The 24168-nt window shown below is 47.5% G+C and overlaps 1 protein-coding gene and 1 long non-coding RNA gene across 2 annotated transcripts; both read left to right on the forward strand.

Annotated features, from left to right (window-relative positions):
• The first annotated feature begins 770 nt into the window (after positions 1-770).
• On the forward strand, positions 771-23856 carry VCP (valosin containing protein). Its single transcript, XM_075741195.1, has 17 exons — positions 771-1119; positions 5882-5993; positions 6372-6544; positions 10464-10606; positions 11578-11708; positions 13436-13567; positions 13975-14077; positions 15883-16016; positions 16271-16406; positions 17450-17562; positions 18222-18386; positions 18498-18620; positions 19686-19898; positions 21114-21422; positions 22330-22485; positions 22836-22990; positions 23403-23856. Exons 1-17 carry the CDS (start codon positions 1103-1105, stop codon positions 23506-23508), a joined length of 2421 nt encoding a protein of 806 aa, XP_075597310.1. The 5' UTR covers positions 771-1102; the 3' UTR covers positions 23509-23856.
• LOC142599603 (uncharacterized) lies at positions 1981-3775 on the forward strand. Its single transcript, XR_012833181.1, has 3 exons — positions 1981-2094; positions 2613-2674; positions 3512-3775. It is a non-coding gene; the product is annotated as an uncharacterized LOC142599603 (long non-coding RNA).
• Positions 23857-24168: the final 312 nt, after the last annotated feature.

Here is a 24168-nt window from a genome sequence, read left to right on the forward strand (position 1 = left end):
GGAGGGGCAGAGAGGGGTGTTGAGCGCGCCTTGCCCTGCCCTTCCTGCAGAGAAGTAAACCGTGGCCTGGCCGCTTGCCCTGGTGCCAGCAGGGAGGGCACAGGGCTGGGGCTGCCGGCACAACGCTGCCTGGCTCCAGGAAAGGGTATCTGGGTGGGGACGTGGGGCTGTGAGTGCCCGAACGCTCTGGGAACCGGTGCTGGGAGGGCGGTGGGTTGTCCAGCGCGGCCCTGCCAAAACAATCAACCAGGGAAAACAAGAACTGCCCAACACCCGCAAATCGGGGAAAAGGGATGCAGGTGGCTTTGGGCGGAGGGGGAAGGCCGAGGCCCCGCACACCTCTTCACCCAGGAGGGGGGGAATGAACCCTGCGGAGCGCGTGCCCCCACAGCCTGCCCGGGGCCGCTCTCGGCGCCGCGGTGCCCCGCACACCCGCACACCCCTCTTGCACACCCGCACACCCCTCTTGCACACCCGCGCTGCTCCGTCGGCTGAGCCCAGACGCGCTCAGCGCACCCGCGCTGCTCCCCAAGCACCCTCCTCCCGCCCCTTCTGATTGGCTGCAACCCTGCCTCCCCGTTCCCTTTCCTCGGTCGGTGGCCAATCGCGAGTCGAGGCTAACCCTGATGGCCGTCGGGGCAGGGCTTCCCGCTCGGATTTTTCCATTGGTGGATTTTTGCCATTGGCTGCCCGACCCGTGTTGCCCGGTGGAGCAACCATGGCAGGAGCGGCGATGCGATTGGCTGACGGATGTTGCGTTTGGCTCGTGACGATTGGGAAGGGAAAGGAGAGGGGCGGGGCCCGAGGAGGGAGAGCTCTCGCTCTTTTTTTCCCTCGTGTGTTCGTCCTCCCCCCTGTGGTTCCCCTCCGCCATTGGTTGAGGCGGAATTTCCGATTGGTCAGCGCACGCTGTTGCTAGGCAGGCGAGGCGGAGCGAGGTGGAGTTCCCCCTTCCGATGAGTCGGCTCTGAGGTTCAGTCAGCGCGAAGCGCCCGGATCCGCCGCCGCCTCCCGCCTGCCCCAGACCCACTGCCCGCCGCCGCCGCCCGCCCTGAGGAGCCGCCGCCGCCCGCCTCCCCTCGCCCCTTCCCCCCCCAGCGCCATGGCCTCGGGATCCGAGTAAGTGTGGGCCGCCTGCCGGCAGGCCGCGGCCTAGGCCCTGCTGCGGCGGCGCAAGGCCCGTCCCGTCCCGGCCTAGGCCGCCTTATTTCGCCTCAGCGCGGTGAGGCCCGGGCCGGGCCCGGCGGTGGGCCCGATCCGTCCCCCGATCCCGCTGTGTCATGCAGGCCCTGAGGAGGCAGAGGCGGTGCCGGGAGGGGGATGGGCCGCTCCCCGCGCGCTGCTGCCGCCCCCCCCCCCCCCCCCCCAACGGCCGGGCCTCCCCGGGAAGTGTCGAGTCATAGGGGGAGGCCAGGCCAGGCCAGGCCTCCTGCTGGGCTCTAGCCGGGTCCCGAGCCGCCTGCCAGCCGTGCCCCGACGCTGCCTGGGCCGTCCCGCCTGGGCTAGGCCTCAGCCAGGGAGGGCTTTGTCTTCCAGGCCCCGGAGCGGCTGGCGGGGCAGTGAGGGAGGGAGAGGGATGTCCCGGTCTCCTCCCCGCAGCGGCCCTCGGGCCGGGGCTAGCAAGTGACTTGGCATTAGTCGTAGGAGCAGACATGTCGTGCAGGGCTGGCCTCTGTGGCAGCTGAGGCAGTCGGCTATATTTTCATCTCCGGTGTCTTGCCTCACTCTGTTCAGTTCCAGGCTGAGGATCATCTTTCATGCTCCTCAAAAATGAGTTGAGTAGTAGTGGTCTCTCGGCTCTCAGCCCACGTGCACAAGCTACTTCATTGCCCCTTGAGAGGAGTAAAAATAGAACTGAAGATAAATTTCCCAAATACAAGAATACTTGAAGTGACTTTTTGGCTTAGTCAGAGTCATTTTTGGTCTCTTTAGTGTCCATTGTTTATGTTCTCCTTTTCTTTTGCAACTCCTGAAATTCAGACCGACTCAGTCCTGCTGATTCAGTTCCAGCAAGGTGGGCTAAGAATTCAGTGTCTGTGGTAGAGTTGGTGATGGAAGTGGTGGTCTCAGAGGTGTATCTTGCAGCTGAGCGAGGTGAACAATGTCTTTAAAAATAAACTTACACTTTAGTAGAGTTATTTTCACCACATATGAATCAACAAAAGTTACTCTGCAACTGAAAACAGTTAAATTTTACTTGCTGTTTTTGGGTCAGTGCTGTTGGCAGCCATCTTGCCGAATTGAGCTTTAGCGTAGTGAGTAGCATTGCAAGAGTGTGGCTTCTGAAGGGTTTCTCATTTGTGTGTGCCTATGTGTATGTTCAGGGTGCTGAGAAACTACTGACAGGTTTTATCTCGGAAGCAAGTTTGTGAGGATATTGATAAAAACACACACCAGCATACAGAAGACATGACTGTTTTCACTTCTGTTACCGAAGCTAGAAGTGGTTTGAGTCAGTGCCTTTTCACTATATCTTTAGCACATACTTGCAGGGACAACTTATTTCCTTAATTTTGGTGGAGCTTTGGAAGTTGGTAGTCCTTTTCACAAGAATCACTAATTGGTAATTACTTTCTGCTCTCGCTTTTCATACCATCAACCATAATGCATAGCCTCTGGGCGTTATCACATGCTGAACAAGGGGAGATCTGACACAGAAAAATGATGAAGTGATGTAAGTTGTAAAAAGCCCCACCCCCACCCCATCCCTGTGTCAAATGGAGCTGTTGTGCTGCTTTACTGAGAGAGAAAAGGGGGGCTAAAGATGGGAACTGGGAACCCATTTATTGTTGGTCTTTAGGGCTAGTACATATTTGCTTCAATTTTATTGATGTCTTCATTTTATATGCAAGTTTGGCCATTAGCTGTGCTGGGGATTGTGTTATCACTTCTGACCTCTGTGTGGGGGCAGGTTTGATGCAGGCTTTGAATTTCCTTTTAATTCCAAAACAGCTCTAAAGCTACATTTTGTTTATCTCTTTGTTGAGTCAGTGAAAGAAAGGAGCGAGAGGGAAAGTGTGTGAGGGAGCTGACAAAAGGGACGAGTAGGGGAGATGATCTAGAGGATTTGCACCAGGCTCTCTCTGACAGGAAACTCATTGAGGAGCTTTAAAATTTACCTAGGTTAGCTGTCTGTCCTGCCCTTTGCTGAAGTTTACCAGCACGCGTAGGGAAGTTGGCAGGAGAGAGCCCCAGCCCACGCCTTAAGGCTTTTCTGCTTAGCATTTTCAGTGCAGGCTCTCCTTCTCTGATGCATAGATGTCAGGGATTGTCTGAGCGTGCTTGAGGTGCACAGACATATTTTGCTCTATCATCTCAGTTACAGCGCAAGGAACCCCCAGGAGAGGTGCAATCAGGGCAAATGGTGATAATAGTAATACTCCTAATTACTGCTGGAAGATGGGTAGTGGTTGTCTCATAAGGTTCTTACCCTTGTCTGTAGGAGAAATAACATCACTCTCCTGTGTAGCTGATGTGTAATTTCGTAACACCTTTGTTTCTTTGTCTACAGAACCGTCAAGTCAGATAACTGAAGCTGACCGCACACATTTAGATGCCTGCATGCTGTTTCTTGGAGACCTTCATTCCATTTTTAATGCCTCCAAGCTTTTCAATTACTGCACTTAAAGCAGTGTACTGACCACATTGATCCAGCCCTCCCTTCTTACTTAGGAAACTGTAGATTCAGTTCTTCAGTACTAAAACTTTTTTCTTGCATTCAGCAGAAACAAGTGAACTTCTTACTGTGCTCTTCAGCACTGTTGTTTGTCAGGAGGTATCTGAACTTCCTTTCTGGATTTATACAGCTTTTGATTTATTGACAGCTTCGGTCCAAAAGCTTCCACTTGCTGCCCAGTTCCTCTTCCATTTATTTTTATCTTGTGTCCCAGACTGTTTTTCAGGCTGCACAGCAGTCTCTGCATCCTGAGGGACAGCCAGTCAGTTTCAGTCACAGTTTATGTAGCCAAGGTCTGGCAGTGGTTTCTTACCAAAGGCCTTTGGGTCCACATCTCATGTGCAGAGGGGAATGAGTTACAGTCACACTTTGAACAGGCTAAATAGTAGTATTGTTTCTTTATGGTGTCCCTTAGCTCAAGTTTTAAAGTCTGCCTGTTAAATTAATTTTCAGTGGCCAGGAGCTAAGTCCGAGGCAAGGTTCTTACGAGTAAGTTGTTGCTTTATGTGCTATTTTAACCACAAGATCCTGTCTGGCCTGACAATGTATTGGTTCTGTTTTCTTACTGCTCTCTCAGTTTTCCTGGAAATCTGAGACCTTTTAGGACTCTACCAAGACCACATTTTAGGCTGAAGATGGAATTCATGCAATTCTTCCTGGATGTATCCAGCAGCCTTTCTTGTATCTTTTTGGGTTCAGAGAATGGATCTGTACCCATTGAAAGGGATGGATGTCTATTTCATAGCGCTTGCGCTATTTAATGAAGAGAGAAAAAACATGACTTTCCCAGTGCTGGCAGTCCAGGAGAGACATGTTTTACAGCTCCTCCTCTTGTTTACGTAAAATCATGTTGCCTCTCATTTCCAACATGTTTCTTGTGCTACCAGGGCTTATGCAAAGCATGAAAAACTCTTGGGAGCAAGCTGGCTGCCCTAATAGGCTTGCTTGGTATCGTTCCGCTTCTTACGTGTTGGAGAAAGGAGCCAGTATCTCATAGTCTGTCTTGGAAAAATCTGTATCTTGAGGGTGTGGGGGGACCTTGGGTAACATCACACTGTAGGTATGTCACCCCTCTCTCATGTACTTTTAAAAATGTGGTGAGCGTGCCAAGTGACGCACTGCGGCCATGGTCTGCGTTCATGCTGTGTAGCTGCTTGCTCTGCCACTTCCACTAAAGGTTTGATGTCTTCTGGTTGTTTTGTCCCTAAAGGAGCAAAATGGAGCCGAAGTGTACGGCCAATACCATTGTCCACAAAGCTTCTTACTCTTTGCCCGTGTTTGCTGCTTGCTTAGGGCCAAGAAAGACTTTATTTTCTTTTCTTTGTCAGAATCGAACCACACTGTGCAAAGTTTTCTATTCCGACCTTGGACACTGGTACATCTGGACTACTTTGAGAAAGTAGTCAGGTGCCCACCAAGGGAAGTTACAGCAATCTGCCACTGTTGTGAATGGCTAATGTACAACTTCCAAGAGCTCCTCAGGAATTAGTTGGTTCAAATTCATGTTTCTTTCATGGAGTGAATTATTTGCTGTATTAGATTTTGAAGGAAAACAATCTGCCTTTCTTCCATTTCCTTGCCCTTTCATTTACTCGAATTTGTCAAGGATTGTTTGTGGTACTTTTTTGTGGCGTAGTAGACTAGAGCTGCGGTGACTCTGTGAAGATATTACAGAAAGGTGCTTATATCCTAAAAAAAAAAAAAACAACCCGTTTTTCATGAGCACTTGAATATTTCTACTGGCTTGCTAAGTTTAACTAATAGGCCTAGACAGGCTAAACTCTTACAACTCTTCCTGTCAGGGGAGCTGCAGCATTGTCCTTTAATTCCCCTATTTATCTGGGATTTGACACCAAATAGACTTGAACTTTTGTTTCAGTGGCAGTGGTTACATGTGATTTCAGATGAGTCTGACTAATTCTTTTAGGCAGAACATCTTGCAGTCAGCAACATCTCACAGGCCACTTCACAGCTGTTTCCATTTGAGGATAGTAAAGTAGTTATACTTACTGACAGAAAACATTGTGCTTTGACCTCCTACAACTGGTGCCTGGGAAAAACGGTCTTGTTTGTCTTACAGGTAAGTATAGTTTCTAAAAGATAAGACAGCATAGCAACCTGTAGAAAATGGAGGTGAAAACAGGGATGTTGCTGGAAAAGGGGGGAGCAGTATCACTCAGACATAACTTCCGTTTTCTTCACCAGTTCTAAAGCAGATGACTTATCGACTGCTATTCTGAAGCAGAAGAACAGGCCCAATCGGTTAATTGTTGACGAAGCCATCAATGAAGACAACAGTGTTGTGTCATTGTCCCAGGTGCGTCATCTATAAAAGCAAAGCATTTAATCTGGTAATTTGCGAGCTGTTGCTGTGTATCAACTTGAAATGTAATTTTGCAACATAAATCTAAGTATTTGTGTCAGAAGCTGCAGCAGTTACAAGTGAGGGAGGTGGGTTGTCTTGTTTTCTGACACTCCCATGTTAAAATGTATTTTGATTCTCAACTTGTAGAAGTCACTTGAGCTTGTGCTCTTAGTCTGGCTTCAGGATTAGCTTTTTACCAGCACAGTGGGAGCCTCTGTCCTTGTGGATTTAGGATATTGCTTCAAAGATGTAATTTTCCCAAGTCAAGTAACTTTCCTTAAATGCTTGAATTCTTGTTTTGCCAAAAGCTTGTTCTAATGCTGTTTACAGGCAAAAATGGATGAATTGCAGCTGTTCAGAGGAGACACTGTTCTGCTAAAAGGAAAAAAGAGGAGAGAAGCGGTCTGCATTGTTCTGTCAGATGATACCTGCTCAGATGAGAAGATTCGCATGAATAGGGTTGTTCGTAACAACCTGAGAGTGCGCCTGGGTGATGTGATCAGGTGAGGACTTGTTTGCTAACTGTTGTGTATCCCTGGGTTGCCTAAATAATTTGTGTGCTGGCTCTGAATTGATTGAGTCTGTAGCAGAGGCAGGGTCTGCAGGAGGTATCCTTACATCTTCCATAGCAGATCACAGAAATGTTTTTAAGTGCATGTCTTTCATCAGAGATCTCCATTTACTTTTTCATGTGTTTCTGGCTGTTTGCGTATTCAGATTAATACTAAAAAATTATGCTAAAGATTCTTCAAGTCTGTTCAGGACCATCACGAGCGCAGGTCCTGTCATTAAATTGAATGGCTTATTTGTCCCACTATTGTCACAGTCGTCTTCCCAAATTTACGTTGTGACGTGAACTCGCAAATTTTTCTTGTCTAAATTTTTAATGTCTGCAGTGTTAACTGTGGTGGGCATTAAGCAACAATTGTAATTAATCTCCTAGTGTCTGAGCTGCCCGGTGACAAACAGAAGTTAAAACTTGCTAGAAATGAGTGACAAAAACATGAAGCAGTGAAATAGTAAGGTTAAATATTCCTGAAGGATATTTATTTTGTATTTAAAATAATTTTAAAATTAGGAATGCTTAAAAAGCATTGCAGAAATTTTGCTGCGCAATGCTTGTAGAAAGTAGAGGGAAAGCATTGAATTATACATCTTGCCTTATAGGAGACAGGTTCCATTCTGTGAATGGGAGTAAGGGGAAAAACCTTTGAGTCTTTATTAAACGTAAAAATGCTAGTTTGCAGGCTTAAATGTGGGAAGGCTCTTCCTGGAGTGATCTCTGGAATAATCCTTAAATGCAAAATGTATTTCATACAGACTTTGTAGAGGAGAGGAATGAGGCTGTTCCACCCATCCTTCTACCATTAGAAAATGCAAGTTTTAAACACCAGTGTAGTTGAAACAGAACAGTGCTTTGAGCCAGTCTGTGGATTTAAAATAAAGGTGAATCCTTACTTTAATCTGATGTGAGGTTACTGTTGGACTTGTTTCCAGAGTGACAGTTCAGCCTGTGCTTTCCCCTTCTCTGCTGGACTGAGTCTGTACTGGTTCTCACCCTTCCAAATGTGTATTTCACTGCCTTAGCCTTATTGCGAGAGTCAGAGAATTTTCACATCTCTTGCCCTCAAAGCTTTTCTTACTGATCTTTAATTACTTTCTGTGGCCGGGTTTCTGCCAAAATCCAGATTCATGTGCTAATCGCTTCCTGCTTGTGGTCTGTCAACTGTTTTCCTTCTGGGCCAGTCTGTCTTTTGCTTTATGCTTCTGCTATATCCTCTCTGTAAAGCATGTATTGAAACATATTAAGAGTCTTGAGCAAAGTCGTGTATGAGAAGTTGCATGATCACCTGCAGTTTCACATAGCCTTTTCTTAGCTGGCAAAGCCAGTTTGAGCTTTCTGCCACAGCTTGATGCTCTGAGCTATCGCTACAGTAGGCTGTTGGTCCACACTGCAAAGTTGTAACTGAAGTGTTTATTTAAATAGGGGGAAGGAGCCTAAATGTCAGCCTCCACAAAGGTGGACTGACAGACACGTGGCTGCAAGCTGATTACCCCTGGGTGGTATTGTGAGAGCCTTTGCTCAGAATCAGGGTTATCAGCAACAGGGGCTCTGGTCTCTGTAGTAGGTTTTGAGAGAGAAATGAAGGAAAAAGCTTCTCCCAGCTCCCTTTCCCTTGCAACTGGTTCAGCAGTAGCTCCTTGTTGAAACAAAAGTTGGCTTGTGACTCTCACAGGTCTTTAGGCTGCATTAGTAACTTGTAAATGTGCCTTGGGGGTGGTGAGGGAGCCTACAGAAGAGCAGGGGGTAGGAGGAAAGTATGAAACTCGCCGGTGGTCTTAGATGGGGCTGAGAGGAGGGAAGGAAGGTGTGTATTGTGAAGACTAGCTCTTAATAGGCATGCTTTTTGCTGTGTCAGCATTGAAATTTTCTTATGCAGGTGAGAATTCTCACCAAGGCTTTGGAGGGTCCTTTCTGGCATTGGTACTGGCCTGGGAAGGGACATCACTGCTTTTTCTATAGGATAGAATTGTTTAGTTGGAAAAGACCTTTAAGATCAAGTCCAACCATTAACTGACCACTGCCAAGTCCACCACTAAACCATGTCCATAAGCACCCCATCTACATGTCTTGTAAATACCTCCAGAGATGGTGACTGCACCACTTCCCTGGGCAGCCTGTTCCAGTGCTTGACAACCCTTTCAGTGAAGACATTTTTCCTAACATCCAATCTAAACCTCCCCTGGCGCAACTTCAGGCCATTTCCTCTTGTCCTACTGCTTGTTACTTGGGAAAAGAGGCCAGCCCCCACCTGGCTACACCCTCCTTTCAGGTAGATGCAGAGAGTGAGAAGGTCTCCCCTCAGTCTCCTTTTCTCCAGGCTAAACAACCCCAGTTCCCTCAGCTGCTCCTCATCAGACTTGTGCTCCAGACCCTTCACCACTTTGTGGCCATTTTCTGGCCACGCTCCAGCACCTCAACGTCTATCTTGTAGTGAGGGGCCCAAAACTGAACACAGCACTCGAGGTGAGGCCTCACCAGCGCAGGGTACAGGGGGACGATCACTTTCCTGGTCCTGCTGGCCGCACTATGTCTGATACAAGCCAGGATGCTGTTGGCCTTCTTGGCCAGCTGGACACCCTGCTGGCTCATCTTCAGCTGGCTGTCGACCAGCACCCCCAGGTCCTTTTCCACCAGGCAGCTTTCCAGCCACTCTTCCCCAAGCCTGTAGTGTTGCGTGGGGTGGTCGTGACCCAAGTGCAGGACCCAGCCCCCCTGAGCCTTGTTGAACCTCATACAGTTGGCCTCGGCCCATGGATCCAGCTTGTCCAGGTCCCTCTGTAGAGCCTTCCTACCCTCCAGCAGATCAATGCTCCTGCACAACTTGGTGTCATCTGGCCACTTGCTGAGGAGGCACTCAATCCCCTGGTCCAGATCATTGATAAAGATATTAAAGAGAACTGGCCCCAGTACTGAGCCCTGGGGAACACTGCTTGTGACCGGCTGCCAACTGGATGTAAGTCCCTTCACCACAACTCTTTGGGCCTGGCCATCCAGCCAGTTTTTTACCCAGCAAAGCGTACACCTGTCCAAGCCATGAGCAGCCAGTTTCTCTAGGAGAATGCTGTGGGAAACGGTGTCGAAGGCTTTACTAAAGTCCGGGTAGGCAACATCCACAGCCTGTCCCTCATCTACCAAGTGGGTCACCTTGTCATAGAAGATCAGGTTACTCAGGCAGGACCTGCCTTTCGTGAACCCATGCTGACTGGGCCTGATGCCCTGGTTGTCCTGTACGTGCTGTGTGATGGCACTTAAGATGATTTGCTCCAGAACCTTCCTCAGCACTGAGGTCAGACTGACAGACCTGTAGTTCTCTGGATCTTCCTTCCAGCCCTTCTTGTGGATGAGTGTCACGTTATCTAACCTCCAGTCAACTGGGACCTCCCTGGTTAGCCAGGACTGCTGATAAATGGTGGAAAGTGCCTTGGTGAGCGCTTCTGCCAGCTCCCTCCGTGCCCTTGGTGGATCCTGTTTGGCCCCGTAGCCTTTTGTGTGTCTAAGTGGAGCAGCAGGTCGCTAATGATTTCCCCTTGGATTATGGGGGCTTCATTCTGCTCCCCATCCCTGTCTTCCAGCTCAGGGGGCTGGGCACCCCAAGAACAACTGATGTGACTGCTAAGGACTGAGGCAAAGGAGGCATGAAGTTTTGTCACTATGTTTTCCACCGCATCCAATAAAGGCTGGAGATTCTCCTTAGCCCTCTTTTTGTTGCTAATGTATTTACAGAAACATTTTTATTGTCGTTTATGGCAGTAGCCAGTTTAAGGTTCAGCCAGGCTGGTCTTATTCCCTGCCAGCCTGTCTTTTGGCACATGTAAGTCCAGCGTGATGTGGCTAACCGGAGTTTTCTTCTGTTACAGCATCCAGCCTTGCCCAGATGTGAAATACGGTAAACGTATCCATGTGCTGCCGATTGATGACACAGTAGAAGGGATCACAGGGAATCTGTTTGAGGTCTATCTCAAGCCGTACTTCCTGGAAGCATACAGACCCATCAGGAAAGGTAATAGTGCCTGTTATTGAAGTCCTGAAGGAGCCAGTGTGAGCTAGTCCTGGGAATGAATAAAGAGAATTTCTAGAAGCTTGCCGAGATCTCTGCAAAGCATTATACTGACAGTTGTAGAGTGAGATTTTGCTGGTACTGATTTAATTTTTTCCTGATCTTCAGAAGAAGGTGATATCTGGTACTGGCTGGCAGAGCAGCTTGGTAGTTCTCCTGTATTTTTTTTGCTACATGAGATGAGAAGGCATCAGATAGAATGCTGGAGAAAATCTCATTAAACTAAGTTGCTCCCACTTGATGGAATTGGGAAGTTGCCCACATATTAATTGGTTGGATATACCAGCTGGCACCCTGACTAAATTCACTTCTTCAAAGTAATTTAATTAGTAACTAGGAGAGTGGTTAAAAAACTAAATGCACTTTTAGAGTTGTGCTAGTAGCTCTTCTGCCAAAACAAACAGGTCCTAATACAGTATAAACAAGTGGAAGTTATCCAGCTTCTGTAGCCCAGTTTAGCCAGGAGTCATAGTGCAGTGTAATACATTATTCTGCTTCTGGAGAAAACCAGTTATAACTAGTAACAACTAGTTATAATAACTTCAAAATGAATTTTTGTGAAGTTAGGGCATTTTGCCTGTTTTAGCAATGTTAAATTGAAACTGAATGGAAAAGAAATGTGATTCCTTGCATTTGTGTTTTGTATTTAGGCAAAGTATTCTTTTCTATTGTTTGCTGGTTTTGTTTGCTGTTTGTTTCTGGATGAAATTTGAGAACTTTAACTGCTGCAGATCTAAAGGGTGCTCGGGTAGTCACAGTACATGGAGTTTAAAATGCAGAGCAGTGTTAAAAATGTCATCAGTGTATGCCTGTGTAACCTGCTTCCTTGTCATGTGGGGCTGCTGGTAGTACAAGGGTTGACATTTTGCAGACATCGGTTGCAGCAGGCAACTGATGTGTGTGGGGTATTACAGGTGACATCTTCCTGGTGCGTGGAGGGATGCGTGCGGTGGAGTTCAAAGTGGTGGAGACAGATCCAAGTCCATACTGCATAGTGGCTCCGGACACGGTGATCCATTGTGAAGGAGAGCCCATCAAACGAGAGGTGAGCAGAATCCTGCCATGCAGTTCTCCTGCTGAATCCCCTCTGTCCAAAATCTATTTCTGTGACACTGCTTCGAAGCAGCAGTGTTTGCATTTCCTGTTTTGGCATTTGGTGTATTGAATGTAATAGTTAGAAACTCTGGTTTCAGGAGATGAGCTGCTGCTGAAGGTAGTCAGAGAAATGTCGTTCCAGTGTCCTTTCTCAGACGCTGAGATAGCACCAGTGTGTGGGTTTACTGATGAGATGCATACTTTGGCAGCAGCCGATTTTGGATCTGCTTCGAGCTATCTCATGCTGGACTTAGATGCATCTTTTAATTCCAAAGCTCCCTTGATCCTTAGCAGGGAGGGCTGACAATGTTGCTAAATTGCATGCCATGTGAAAAGAAAGCAGTGCTTGAGAAGTTTGATATCCCCAAATGGTTGATTTTTTTTTTTTATTTTATTCCCCTCACCCCAGTCCCTTAAGGTATCTAGCATTGAGCATCCCAAGCCTGAGGCAGCCTGAGTGGCTTGTGTGTCAGGTCTTGGCCACCTTACTGTTACAGAGCAGGAAATCTCAGAGAAATGAGCTGGGGTGGTCGCTTATTTCATAAAGTGCCTTTTTACTACCGGCAGATCTGGGTGAGAGCTGGTTTGTAGTTAGCTGCCTTCTGAGAAATTCACCTCTATTTGACACTTGTGAGATTGAGTCTAGGCACCAGATGAGTCCAGTTTGGGCTGTTCAGGACACAGCAGAGACAGAGAGGAGCAAATTCAGCCAAGGCCACCAACACAATGAGGAGCTGGAAGTCAGAATGAATGAAAGAGGGGCTGGGAGAGTGGGTTGATGCAGCCTGGAGAAGGGAAAGTGGCAGGCTTACTGACAACTGCCTGATGCGAAGGGGTAGATGACCAGGGTCTTCTGAGAGCTGTGCCCCAGGACTAGAGGCAGTGGTATAAGCTGGATCAAGGGAAATTCCCAGTAGATACGAGGAAAAAGGTTTCCCCCAACCCTGGAGCAGGGCCCAGAGAGGGCAGGAATCTGCAAACCTGGAGGCCTCCAGTGCTTGATAGGGCCAGACCCTGAGTGACCTGCTTAAAGTGGTAGTTCCCATTTGTGGGGTTGGGACTGATCCACTCTGAGATTCCAGGCTGTGTAATTTTATTACTTTAATGCGGCCTAAAGTTACAGATGGCTAAAGCCAGTAGAGATTTGGACAGCCAAATGAATGGATGCTGTAGAGCTATACTGGAAGAGTTGGCTACAGTTGATCTTATCTACACGTCTGGATCTTAACATTCTCTGTTAATTTGAGTCAATCCCAAAAGTCAACACTACATCTGAGAACTTGTATGATAGCTAGGGTATGTCAAGCAGTTAGAGATATCATTTACAGTTTAAGGAATAAGTGTATTTTATACTGAGCTTCATTGCCTATTGCTATCTCTGTTGGCCACATCAGAGGGTCACAGAGCTTGTTTTGTAGCAGAGTCTGGCAGCAGAGGCCGTTATTCAAGAGGGTGGGCTTCAGTGAGGTCTAGATACATGCAGGCGATTCCCTTTGTATGTCTGGGAAGACAGCTAAGAAACAATTGTAGAAGACAGCAGGAAGACTTGAAAGTGAGAATCTCAAGAGCATATAAATGGCTATGTGCAAAAACGTGGACTCCTGGGTTCTGTAGACTGGGAGGGTTTGTTGAACTATTGTTTTCACACAGATGTTTAAAATGTTTCCTTCCGGATAGGATGAGGAGGAGTCACTGAATGAAGTGGGCTATGACGACATTGGTGGCTGCCGGAAGCAGCTGGCTCAAATCAAAGAGATGGTGGAACTTCCCCTCCGACACCCTGCACTCTTCAAGGCCATAGGGGTGAAGGTAAGTCCCTGCATGTGCCAGGAGGATGAGTGGGCTCGCCCTTGGAGATGACTCTTAATCTCAGAGATTTATGAGGCATTGCTGGGGGGAATAAGTAGTTTGTGTTACTTTAAATTTTGGTGTCAGGAAAGTATTTCCTTTACATGTTCTGGACACAGATTACAGTACTGGCAGTTTGTAAAGCAGAGTGATGCTCTGAATCACCACTGTCAGTTACTGGCAAGGTTTTTGTTTGTGTGTCATGCAAAGTAGTAAGAGTGTTGATGGCAATACTGGGATGGCAGCTGTTGCATGAGTTTGCATCACAGTTTCGGACTGGCTTTATCAAATGCTTACAGTTTCACTGTGAAGCTACTTAAGCATTCAGATACTAGCTAACCACCTGAGTCCCTTGCCTTTGTCCTCAGCCTCCACGTGGGATCCTGCTGTATGGTCCTCCTGGCACTGGTAAAACACTGATTGCCCGAGCAGTGGCCAATGAAACAGGGGCTTTCTTCTTTCTGATCAACGGTAAGTTTAGTGGCTACTTTGGCCTCGGATCTGCTGTGTGCTCATTCATCCATCTTACAGTAATGAATGGTGTTAATAGGGCTTGTAGAGCCATGTTGTCTCCCTGACATTCTTTCTTACCTCTTTCAAGTGTGTCTCTGGGGACACAAGGAGGCCATTTGTGTGGAAGCATCTGTAGTGGCACTTCCCTTAAGCTTGATCATGTTGTAGCAGGGTGTTTGGAAGACAGCTTTGCAACACAGGGACTTGGATTCTAGCTGGGTGCTCATTTATATTGGTGAGGGCAGAGCTGGGAGTGAAGTGGTGACGTTATTCTTAAGTATATGGGTGCAGGCCACTTGTTTCTGTTGCTGCCACCATGTTCCATCCAGAAGAGAAGCTGGTCTGCTGTGGATTTCTCTTTCCACTCAAGTAAACCACAAGGCCTGGTTTGTTTCACATAATGTTAGTTGAGAGGAACTTTCCTGAAAGCTGTAATGAGTACCTTGGGACGTAGCTACAAGTGAGAGAACCTCCTATTGATAACTGTCACCTGAAGCGGTTGAGATGATAACTGGTTTATGTCCAGAAGGGACCAGATTCTGAACTTTCCTTGCTGCTTTTCTGTCCCATTTTACAGTTAGTGCTGGAATAACTGAACATTTGTACTTTAGGAGTATAAAAGCTGCTTTGCTTTTCTGATTTCAGTCACGTAGGCCCATGAAGGTGATTGCAAAGGAGTGTATAGCCCAGCGTAGCAGTGACCAGCAGTAGGGAAGTGACGTGCTTTGTATCTCAACATATCAGATGTAAATGGGTTGGTTTTAACCATATGTCGCCCTTGTCATATAAGTCCTAAAGTGTGTGGAAGCTGTCACTGAATGCTAATGAGTCAGCCGTTTCTTTAGACACTTGTACTTCTATTGCATAATTAAATAACGTTGCCAGAGTTAGCGATGCATGCTCTGTCTGCTGGTCCCAAGCCTGGAGCTGCAGGCAGTGTTGTAGACAGAGCTGGTATGAACTGGTGAGTAACTGTAATGAAACATCATAGAACCTGCCTGCACCACTGACTCTGCAGCTGGTGTGCTTTAGTCAGCTAGCAGCTTTGCACTCCTGAGGGTCAGGTTTCTTTTTGTTGGATCTTCTAGAAGCATACTTTCTCTTCAGCATCTCTCCTATCAGCATGATGGAAAAATCTGTAAAAGCAGAATAAATCTGTAAGCCTGCACTAGTGTTCAGCAGTTGTAGGAGATCTTGGGGGACTGCTGTCCTTCCTTTTGGGACTGATGTGCTTATACATTTTTATTTTTTTACTTGTTCTTTGAGAGGAGATGGAATTTGGGGTTTTTGTTGTTTTTTACTCATGTATAGAATCTAACAGAGGTAAATGTATACCTGTGTAATGTACGGTGAAGGGAGCTTCAGTATCTTACAGTTTTTCCCTTCCCTACCCTGTAATTCTTCACCATACAATTTGATTGCTTCTCTTGCAACCCAAGACTAGCATTAACAGTGTGTGATGGCACATTACAGAGAAGCTCACCAAGTGTGAAATAGGGTAAGGAAAAAGGCAGCTAAAGGTAGCTCATTGACTAGCACTGTATTCTGTTAGAGTAAACTGAAAACACTGGAATAATGATAGAAGGTAATTCTGCATGCTGTTCTTGCCTGTTCAGCTGCAAATTTAGCGAACTTGGTTGGTAGTGTTTGCTTTGGCTTGAAATATAGATTGTCCCATGTGAATGCTGTACTAAAAAAATTCAGCTGCATACCTTGGGGCTAGCTGCCTGCCTTCTGGGTGCCACAGTGCCAGTATTTTTCAGGTCCTGAGATCATGAGCAAGCTGGCTGGTGAGTCAGAGAGCAACCTGAGGAAAGCCTTTGAAGAAGCAGAGAAGAATGCTCCTGCCATCATCTTCATTGATGAACTGGATGCCATTGCTCCTAAGAGAGAGAAGGTAAAGAAAGCCTGTAGAAGGTAAAAAGTATGTCTTTTTTTGGTAGCAGCTGGTGTGAATCTCTGCATTTGACTGCAGGGTGAAGCAGTATTTAACTTAACACCTGATTTCAGTTGGATGTGAGAAGAATCAGATATGGTTCATGATGTTTCTAAACAGCTCAAGGCTGTTGTATCTGTCAGCTGTGGTGCAGTACTAGCTCTGGTGCTGTGTTGTAGAGCTTTTGGTCTAACCACTGCTTTCTCTCTCCACAGACACATGGAGAGGTGGAACGTCGCATAGTGTCTCAGCTATTGACTCTTATGGACGGACTGAAACAGAGAGCGCATGTGATCGTTATGGCAGCTACCAACAGACCTAACAGCATTGACCCAGCACTCAGGAGATTTGGTAACCGCGATTCCAGTCTCTTCCTTCTGTATCACGTGCTTTGTTACAAGCTGTGCTTCAGGCACCTTGGAAGGATTGAGCACAAATTAACACTAAACATCATCTGAGTGTTGCATAAACTATTGACTTGTCTCCAGCTGCTTGTTTGAAATTCATTTCTAGGCTTCCAGCCTTTGGTATAATTTTGTGTGCTATATTAGGTTAAAATTTGTAGAAATAAATACTTCAAAGTGAGAAAGTGTGCTAGCCTCTATTAGGTGAAGCTATTTCAGGACACACTGAAGGAGTAAATGCTTAAGGGGATGTTCCTGCCTTAGATTGCAGAAGGGTCTGCATTGCCTGATTGCTCTTTCTTTTATTGATGAGAAGTCCTGTAGTTTCTGAGATTCAAGTTTTCAAAACTTTGCAGTGTGAGTGAATGTCTAGTGTATGACCAGTTGGTAAAGTCTGTAATAAAAAAACAATCAAGCGCGCAGGGGAAAACAGCTGCTTAGTGTAGTGAGGCATTTGAATGCACAGCTATGGCTAGAGGAAAATGATAGATGTACGTACTGTAGTTAATATTGCAGTAATATCTAGGTTTCCTGCCTCTCCAGATACTGGGGCAATTCATGGTTTTCACCACTTGGGTACTGCTCTGAAAGTTCTGAAAAATTAAATCTGTCAGTATTTGGAGACTCTTGTGCTGAGGATACAAAGGTAGAAATAAAAATGTCTCATGGTATGTTGGTTTGAGGAAGCTTATTTTCCTATAAATAAGGTTCAGAAAAAGTTACTAAACCAGCAGTCCTCTGTGTCATATAATCTTGAACTCTAGTTAATACAGTAGTCTCACTTTCCCTAAATGGCTAAAGCCTTTCCTCCTTCTCTGATCTGACTGCTACTGTGCTGATAGATGCTGCAGAGAAACCCAAAGCTCTGGCATTTTCCGAAATTGTATGTGTTTGTGCTTGTCATCATGTTGTTCAGTCAGAGGAACGCAGCAACTGCAGCTCCTCTAGTTGGCAGAAGCAGCAGCTCAACATATATTTTGCACTCCTCAGGTCGTTTTGACAGAGAGGTAGACATCGGTATCCCAGATGCCACTGGGCGCCTGGAGATCCTGCAGATCCACACAAAAAATATGAAACTGGCTGACGATGTGGATCTGGAACAGGTGAGTAGCATGCTATTAGGAAAGCTTCTCTCTGCAGACAGAAGTTCCCAGTGCTCTGTTTTGTAATGGAAGAGTTGTTAAAGCTTGATCGCATAAATGTAGTTGCTGATTTAGGATGGCATGAAACTAGGTGAGTGTGGGATCTCTGGGCTTTCTTCTGACTAGTTTACCAGTAACCAAAAATCCTCACTTGCTAGTTAAGAGTGGCATGGCTAAGTGAAACAAACATGTGTCAGTCCAGTCTGGAAGTTTCTTGCCACTGTCCTGGGTGGGTTTGTTGTGGCATGCTCTTTAAAAGTTAAGCAAACCTGAAACAGCTCACACAATGCTGGGTGAGCATTGTGGTGACACTGGCACCATGTGTAAACTGGATGGTTCCTGTAACATCTGTCCTGAACGAAGGACTGCAGTCCTCAGGGTTATCTTTCTTGCACACCTCTGAATTCCAGTTGCACCTTTGATCTCAAGTAGGAAGTGGAACAGCAGTGTCTTCGCCTGTTAAATATGTAGTAGCGCTTGTCTTGAATCCGCAGCAAAGCACTGATGTTCCTGTCCTCCAGAGCTTTGTCGCACTTCCCAGTGCGTGACCAGAGCATGCATGGCCCTTGCAGGGCGCTTGCTTGTATCCCTGTGAGTCATAGTCAGTGCTCTGCTTTCAGGTGGCAAACGAGACCCATGGCCATGTTGGTGCTGACTTGGCTGCTCTTTGCTCAGAAGCTGCTCTTCAGGCTATCAGAAAGAAGATGGATCTCATAGACCTAGAAGATGAAACCATTGATGCTGAAGTGATGAACTCGCTGGCTGTGACCATGGATGACTTCAGGGTAATGCAGGAGTGCCCCTCCTTCTTTTGGGTGTGATACCTAATTGCTTATCTGAAGCAAGTGAACATAATGTGTTAGAATTCATATAATGCTGTTTCCTTCCAATGATAGTGGGCTCTGAGCCAGAGCAACCCTTCTGCTCTTCGGGAGACTGTGGTGGAGGTGCCACAAGTTACTTGGGAAGATATTGGTGGTCTAGAAGATGTAAAGAGAGAACTCCAGGAACTTGTACAGGTAAGGTTTTTGACCAGACTTTTGCCTAGTCAGCTTGAAAATTATAATAACAAAATCCAGAACTACTTCAAATTCCTGTTTGGGTTGTGATCAGGGTAAATGCAGAGGTTTTTGTGGTATTTGCTTGTAATGGACTAAAAATATCATGCTGTTCCATCTTAGTGAACTCGGAGAGGAAGGTGCTGGGAAGCAGCATCAGGCTTTCCTTAGCTGAGTCTACAGTGTAATCTTGGGTGGGTGTTGTGCTACATGCAGAAACAGCAGCAGTTCTGCTCCTTTTAAGTGGAGACCATCACTGAGTGGGACCACTGCTGAGAATCCTCTTTCATGTTGGCTTTATATGCCAGAAGGTGGATGAAGATTCTCATACAGAGAGCTTTCGAAGGGCTTCCCATCAGCATTAGCACAGGGACAGGTGAGAGGTAATCGTGAAGCCTCCTGCAAAGGGAAAGATGGGACAAAAATCATGATGGTCTGTGGAAACTCCTGGTGCCTGCATTGGGGTGGTTTGGGTTTGATACGTTCCTCCTTTTAGATGGCAGTGTACAAATACCTTGTCTGTGAATAAAAGAATCTAATTTTCAGTCTTAATTTTCTGATGTTAAAATCATAACCTATCTCTGACACTTTGCCTGTCTCTGGAGGGCAGACCGAATAGATTAGATAATGAGCTGTTCCCTTTTGCTTCTGCAGGGCAGAGTGAAGTTGGGGTTAAGTGTGCTGGAAAACTACCCGAACTGGTACTTAGTTCTTAGAAGTAAATAGGTTGTTTAAGGTAGCTTTCCAATGTAGCTGTGGTGCTTTTCAAACCAGTGTCCATTTAAAAACTCCAGTGGCGCTGAGCAGGCAGGGTCTTGTGTTTAACCCACGAGAAATCTCGGGTAGTGTTTCTGGTAGGAGGAGAAACAAAACTAACCTAGTAAAAGGTCCCTGCCCATGGCAGAAAGGTTCAACTAAATGGTGTTAGAGAGTCCCTTCCCACACCCAAACCATTCTGTGATTCTAAGGTACAAGCCTGTTCTGGCTCATCACGAGAGGTTTTTGTTTGGTTTTGTTCTCCTTCAGTATCCTGTGGAGCACCCAGACAAGTTCCTCAAATTTGGTATGACCCCATCAAAAGGGGTTCTGTTCTATGGGCCACCTGGTTGTGGTAAGACGCTCCTGGCCAAAGCCATTGCCAATGAGTGCCAGGCAAACTTCATTTCCATCAAGGGGCCAGAACTGCTCACCATGTGGTTTGGTGAGTCTGAAGCCAACGTGCGTGAGATCTTTGACAAGGTAAGTGTTTCTTCTCCCTGTGCTGTGTTTGTGCTGAGGTACCCCCAAAACACTGTCTCCACTGCGTCTGTCTTACTGGCCTGGCTCTTGTTTGTGTCTCTTGTATTTTCCCCACTTGCACTGAGAGCAGGGGTACTTTCCTGAGGTTAGGGAATTAATTCTCTTCAGCAGCATAGCTATTTGAACTGTTTTCTCTGGCTGCAATTTGCATCTGTTGTTACAGGAGGATAAATGGCCCAGTGCCTTAGCAGTGAGGCTAGTGTTAGGACGGCATAGATATCCTCCGCATCCCTGAAAGCTTACCTTGACACCTCATTTGCCATCACCATCTACAGATTTTCAAAATAACCTGTGGGTTCTTGTCCTGCAACACTCCTACTGCCCAGTTGCCCCATAGTGTCAGCTCCTGCCCCAGAAGGTATCTACATGCATTATCCTGGGAATCCTCGCTCTTGTGGTCAGGGGAGGTGCTAATAGAACAAAGTTGGAGGAGAGTGAGAGAGAAAAATTTAGGTTGGGAGGGAACCTTGGAGGCCATCTTGTCCAGCTGTTTGTCCAGAGCAGGGAGGTGTGTTGGAAATTTGATGAGGTTGCTCAGGGCCTCATGTTCTGAACATGTGCTAAGGGTGGAGAATCTCTGACCTCTCGGGGCTGCTGTGGTAGCGTTTGAGAGCTCCTGTTCTGAAGATTATTTTTTTTTCCTTATTTTTAACTAGAATTTTCTTTGCAGCTGTTTGCGTACCTGTGGTCTTTCATCCTTTCTCTGCACAGCTTGAAGAAAGATTTGGCTCCCTTTTCCCTATAGCTACCTACTAGATAGCTGAAGAAAATGATTGGATTTCCCCCTTCCATTGGATGTATCTTGCCACTGATACCTGAGTGCCTAAATAACCGATTGATGTCCCCAGGTCTTGCAGGGAGAGTTCTAGTCCAGGTTCCAGCTTTCCCTCTAGGCATTGGAGTTACCACCCTTCTGCCTGGTTTACAATGCTCCCAGTTTTGGGGAAATTCGGCTTGTTGTTCAGGAGAATTTAATTGAGGGTTTGTGTGGCAGGAGGCTGTTCTGGGGCAGGTCCTCCAAGCTCTCCTTGCAGCAGCAGTGCTCTGGTACTCCTCTGAGCTGCTTTAATGGTTGGGCAGGCTTAGTGTGAAATCAGTGTGCTCCTTGCCTGCTGGCATTAACATGGGGTAATTGTTCCTGTTTGCTTTTTGCAGGCCCGCCAAGCAGCTCCTTGTGTGCTCTTCTTTGATGAGCTGGACTCCATCGCAAAGGCTCGAGGTGGGAATATCGGCGATGGTGGTGGTGCTGCAGACCGTGTCATCAACCAGATCCTGACAGAGATGGACGGCATGTCCACCAAGAAGAACGTCTTCATCATTGGTGCCACCAACAGGCCAGACATCATTGACCCAGCCATCTTGCGCCCTGGCCGCCTGGATCAACTCATCTACATCCCCCTGCCTGATGAGAAGTCCCGGGTTGCTATTCTTAAGGCCAACCTGAGGAAATCACCAGTTGCCAAGGTAGGATATGGGTCTGACTTGGGTTTTCTGTGTGCTGCACGTGCTCCTCATGAGTTGAGGGCTGATGGCTGCTCCAGGTGGTATGGAGCTGGGAAACCTTCACTCCCTGAAGGATGGAAAGGAACAGGTAGGGGCAGGCGTGAGCTCTGAGGCTAGGTATCAGCGAAGATAGGTGTCGGTGTGTAAGCACAGCAGGTCTTTGTCGTGTAGTGGAGTTCTGCCCGCAGTGTGGGAACAGGAAACCTGTTATGGCAGGATGGAAAAGATTCTTGTACTCTGAAAGAAAAGTAAATGTAGAATGCGGGGGTGGGAAATGGAAATTGAAGAGGAAGCATTGCAGCTAATTGTTGCTGAACTCTATCACAGGCAAGAGCTTGTGTCCCTTGTCTAGGGAACAGGCAATAATGCAGCTGATAGTCAGAGAAAGACAGATGTCACGTGAGAGCTCAAGCTTTTTTATGCTGAGCTTAGCTTTTTGGTGCTGTTGCGGAGAACTTCAAAGGAGGTTGCAGTACTTACCCCCCCCCCCCCCCCAGTGATGAAAAGGAGGAAGAGGTTGGTTGTCTAGGTCTGCCTGTGCCCCATCTGCGTTTCCAGTTTGATAGCGTTTCATTTGACTCCTAATGCTGAGACCTCAGCAAACTATACCCTACATCCACAAGCGCAGAGACATTTACAGCCGCTTCACAGCTTCTTGCTTAGGTGTGCGGGGAGCGTGGCCTGCCTTTGTGTGTGCTTAACTTTCCCCAAAACAAGAATCTTAACTCTGGCCAATCTTGGAAAGAACAGCTGTTAAAGCAGCACCTTTATACCATGGGATCTGGAGATACCTTCCTGTCACCTGAGGATGTCAGGTGTTAAGGAGAGGCCTCTTGCTTTTTTTTTTTCTTTCTTCTTTTTTCATTAGGATGTCGACCTGGATTTCCTAGCTAAGATGACCAATGGCTTTTCGGGGGCCGACCTGACAGAAATTTGCCAGCGTGCCTGCAAACTGGCCATCCGCGAGTCTATTGAGAGTGAGATCAGGCGAGAACGTGAGAGGCAGACCAACCCTTCCGCCATGGTGAGTGGGGCACCCCGAGCTTCCCCCCGCTCACAAGATGGACAGCCCGTGGGTGAGGTGCGATGTGTTCCTCTCTGTCATCCTCGCCTGAGGCTCTTGGTGCACAGCGTGGAGCTGGAGCAACTTGTTCTCATCTTGTGGGAGGTTGAGGCCCTCCTGGGGTGCCTCATTGTCAGCGTTGCTTAGAAGGCCCCCGCTGCAGCCCTGACTCACCGTCTGCTGCAGCGTCCCTCTCCAGCCCCTGCCTTGGCAGGTGTTGGTGCATGGGGGCCTGGAGGGAGGCTGTGGGCAGCTGTTGGGTCGTGGAGCTGGGGCATTGTGGCTCACTTGGGCCCTCTGTCCTGCTGCAGGAAGTGGAGGAGGATGACCCGGTTCCTGAGATACGCAGGGATCACTTTGAGGAGGCCATGCGCTTTGCTCGTCGCTCTGTCAGTGACAACGACATCAGGAAATATGAGATGTTTGCACAGACTCTACAGCAGAGCCGTGGCTTTGGCAGCTTCAGGTAACCGTAGGGGAGCAGGGGGAGGGCAGCATGGTTCAGCCGGCCCCAGAGCAGAGCACCGAGGCAGCTTTCTGCTGGATTCTGGGTAATGAACCCCTACTCCACCGTGCTTTCCCATTCTCCCCAGTGTGTACAGCAGCTAGGACGCAATGTGGTGGGCGTGGGCTGTGCTGCGGAAGGGTTGTTGCTGCTCTGTTAGTGCTCCTGAAGTCCATCAACCCTTTTACACTTAAAATAAGTGACATCCCATGGCCATGTGAGCCTTTTGCGTCACCTGCCTTAAGGCTTCATCCTGTTTCTCCTGCCTGTCCTACTTGGCACTGGGGTGTTGGTGTGGAGGGGGGGGATGGTGCTGAGCCATGAGGAGGATTCTGAACAGCATCTTTTCTCTCTCCTGCACTGCTGCATGCAGGTTCCCATCGGGTAATCAGGGCGGTGCCGGTCCCAGCCAAGGCACAGGAGGTGGCAGCGGGGGCAACGTGTACAGCGAAGACAATGATGACGATCTCTACGGTTAACTTGCTGTCCTCGGTGGACCAAACTCCAAATCAGGCCACGTTGTACAGGGAAAAATCCAATGTTCAGTGGACTCTCGGCTTCTTCATTCCTCAGTCAGAACAGTGTAGCTGCACGTCAGACTTTGTACAGGGAATGTTTTTTGCAAACGCAAATCCAGACCGTTTTTCAGTTGGGAGGCAGACAGTCAATTAACAAGGAGGGGAACTGACTTAATTTCTGAGAAATTTCTGTTCTAGTTTTATGTGGCAGAATCAGCAGCTTTAGCAAAGGGTACAACGCTAGCCTGTATTAAAAAAAAAAACCACACAAAAATAATAAAAAAATAATAAAAATCCCACAAAACTCTAGCCAGGCCCTGCAGTTCCTTTGTGTGGTGCTGGCGCCGTCTGTTAACCCATGTCTCGGGTGCTGTTCGAGCACTCCTCACGCTGGCGGAGTCCATCGGATGTGCGCTTCCCTGCCACCTGCGGGGTTGCTCTTCCTTCTTAGAACCTCTCAGCCCACGCTGGCGGAGGAATCGGCGCAGCAGTGGCTCCCTAGGCCTGGCCTGGTGGGAAGCACTGGCTGAGAGCTGTCGCCTCTCCTGCTGCTGTGGCTGCTTGGCTACAAAGGACGTCTCCAGCAGTCCCTGTTTGCAGGCATGAGGGGGCTCTGGGTTT

Source organism: Balearica regulorum, chromosome Z (genome assembly GCF_011004875.1).
Source record: "Balearica regulorum gibbericeps isolate bBalReg1 chromosome Z, bBalReg1.pri, whole genome shotgun sequence".
Lineage (NCBI taxonomy): Eukaryota > Metazoa > Chordata > Aves > Gruiformes > Gruidae > Balearica > Balearica regulorum.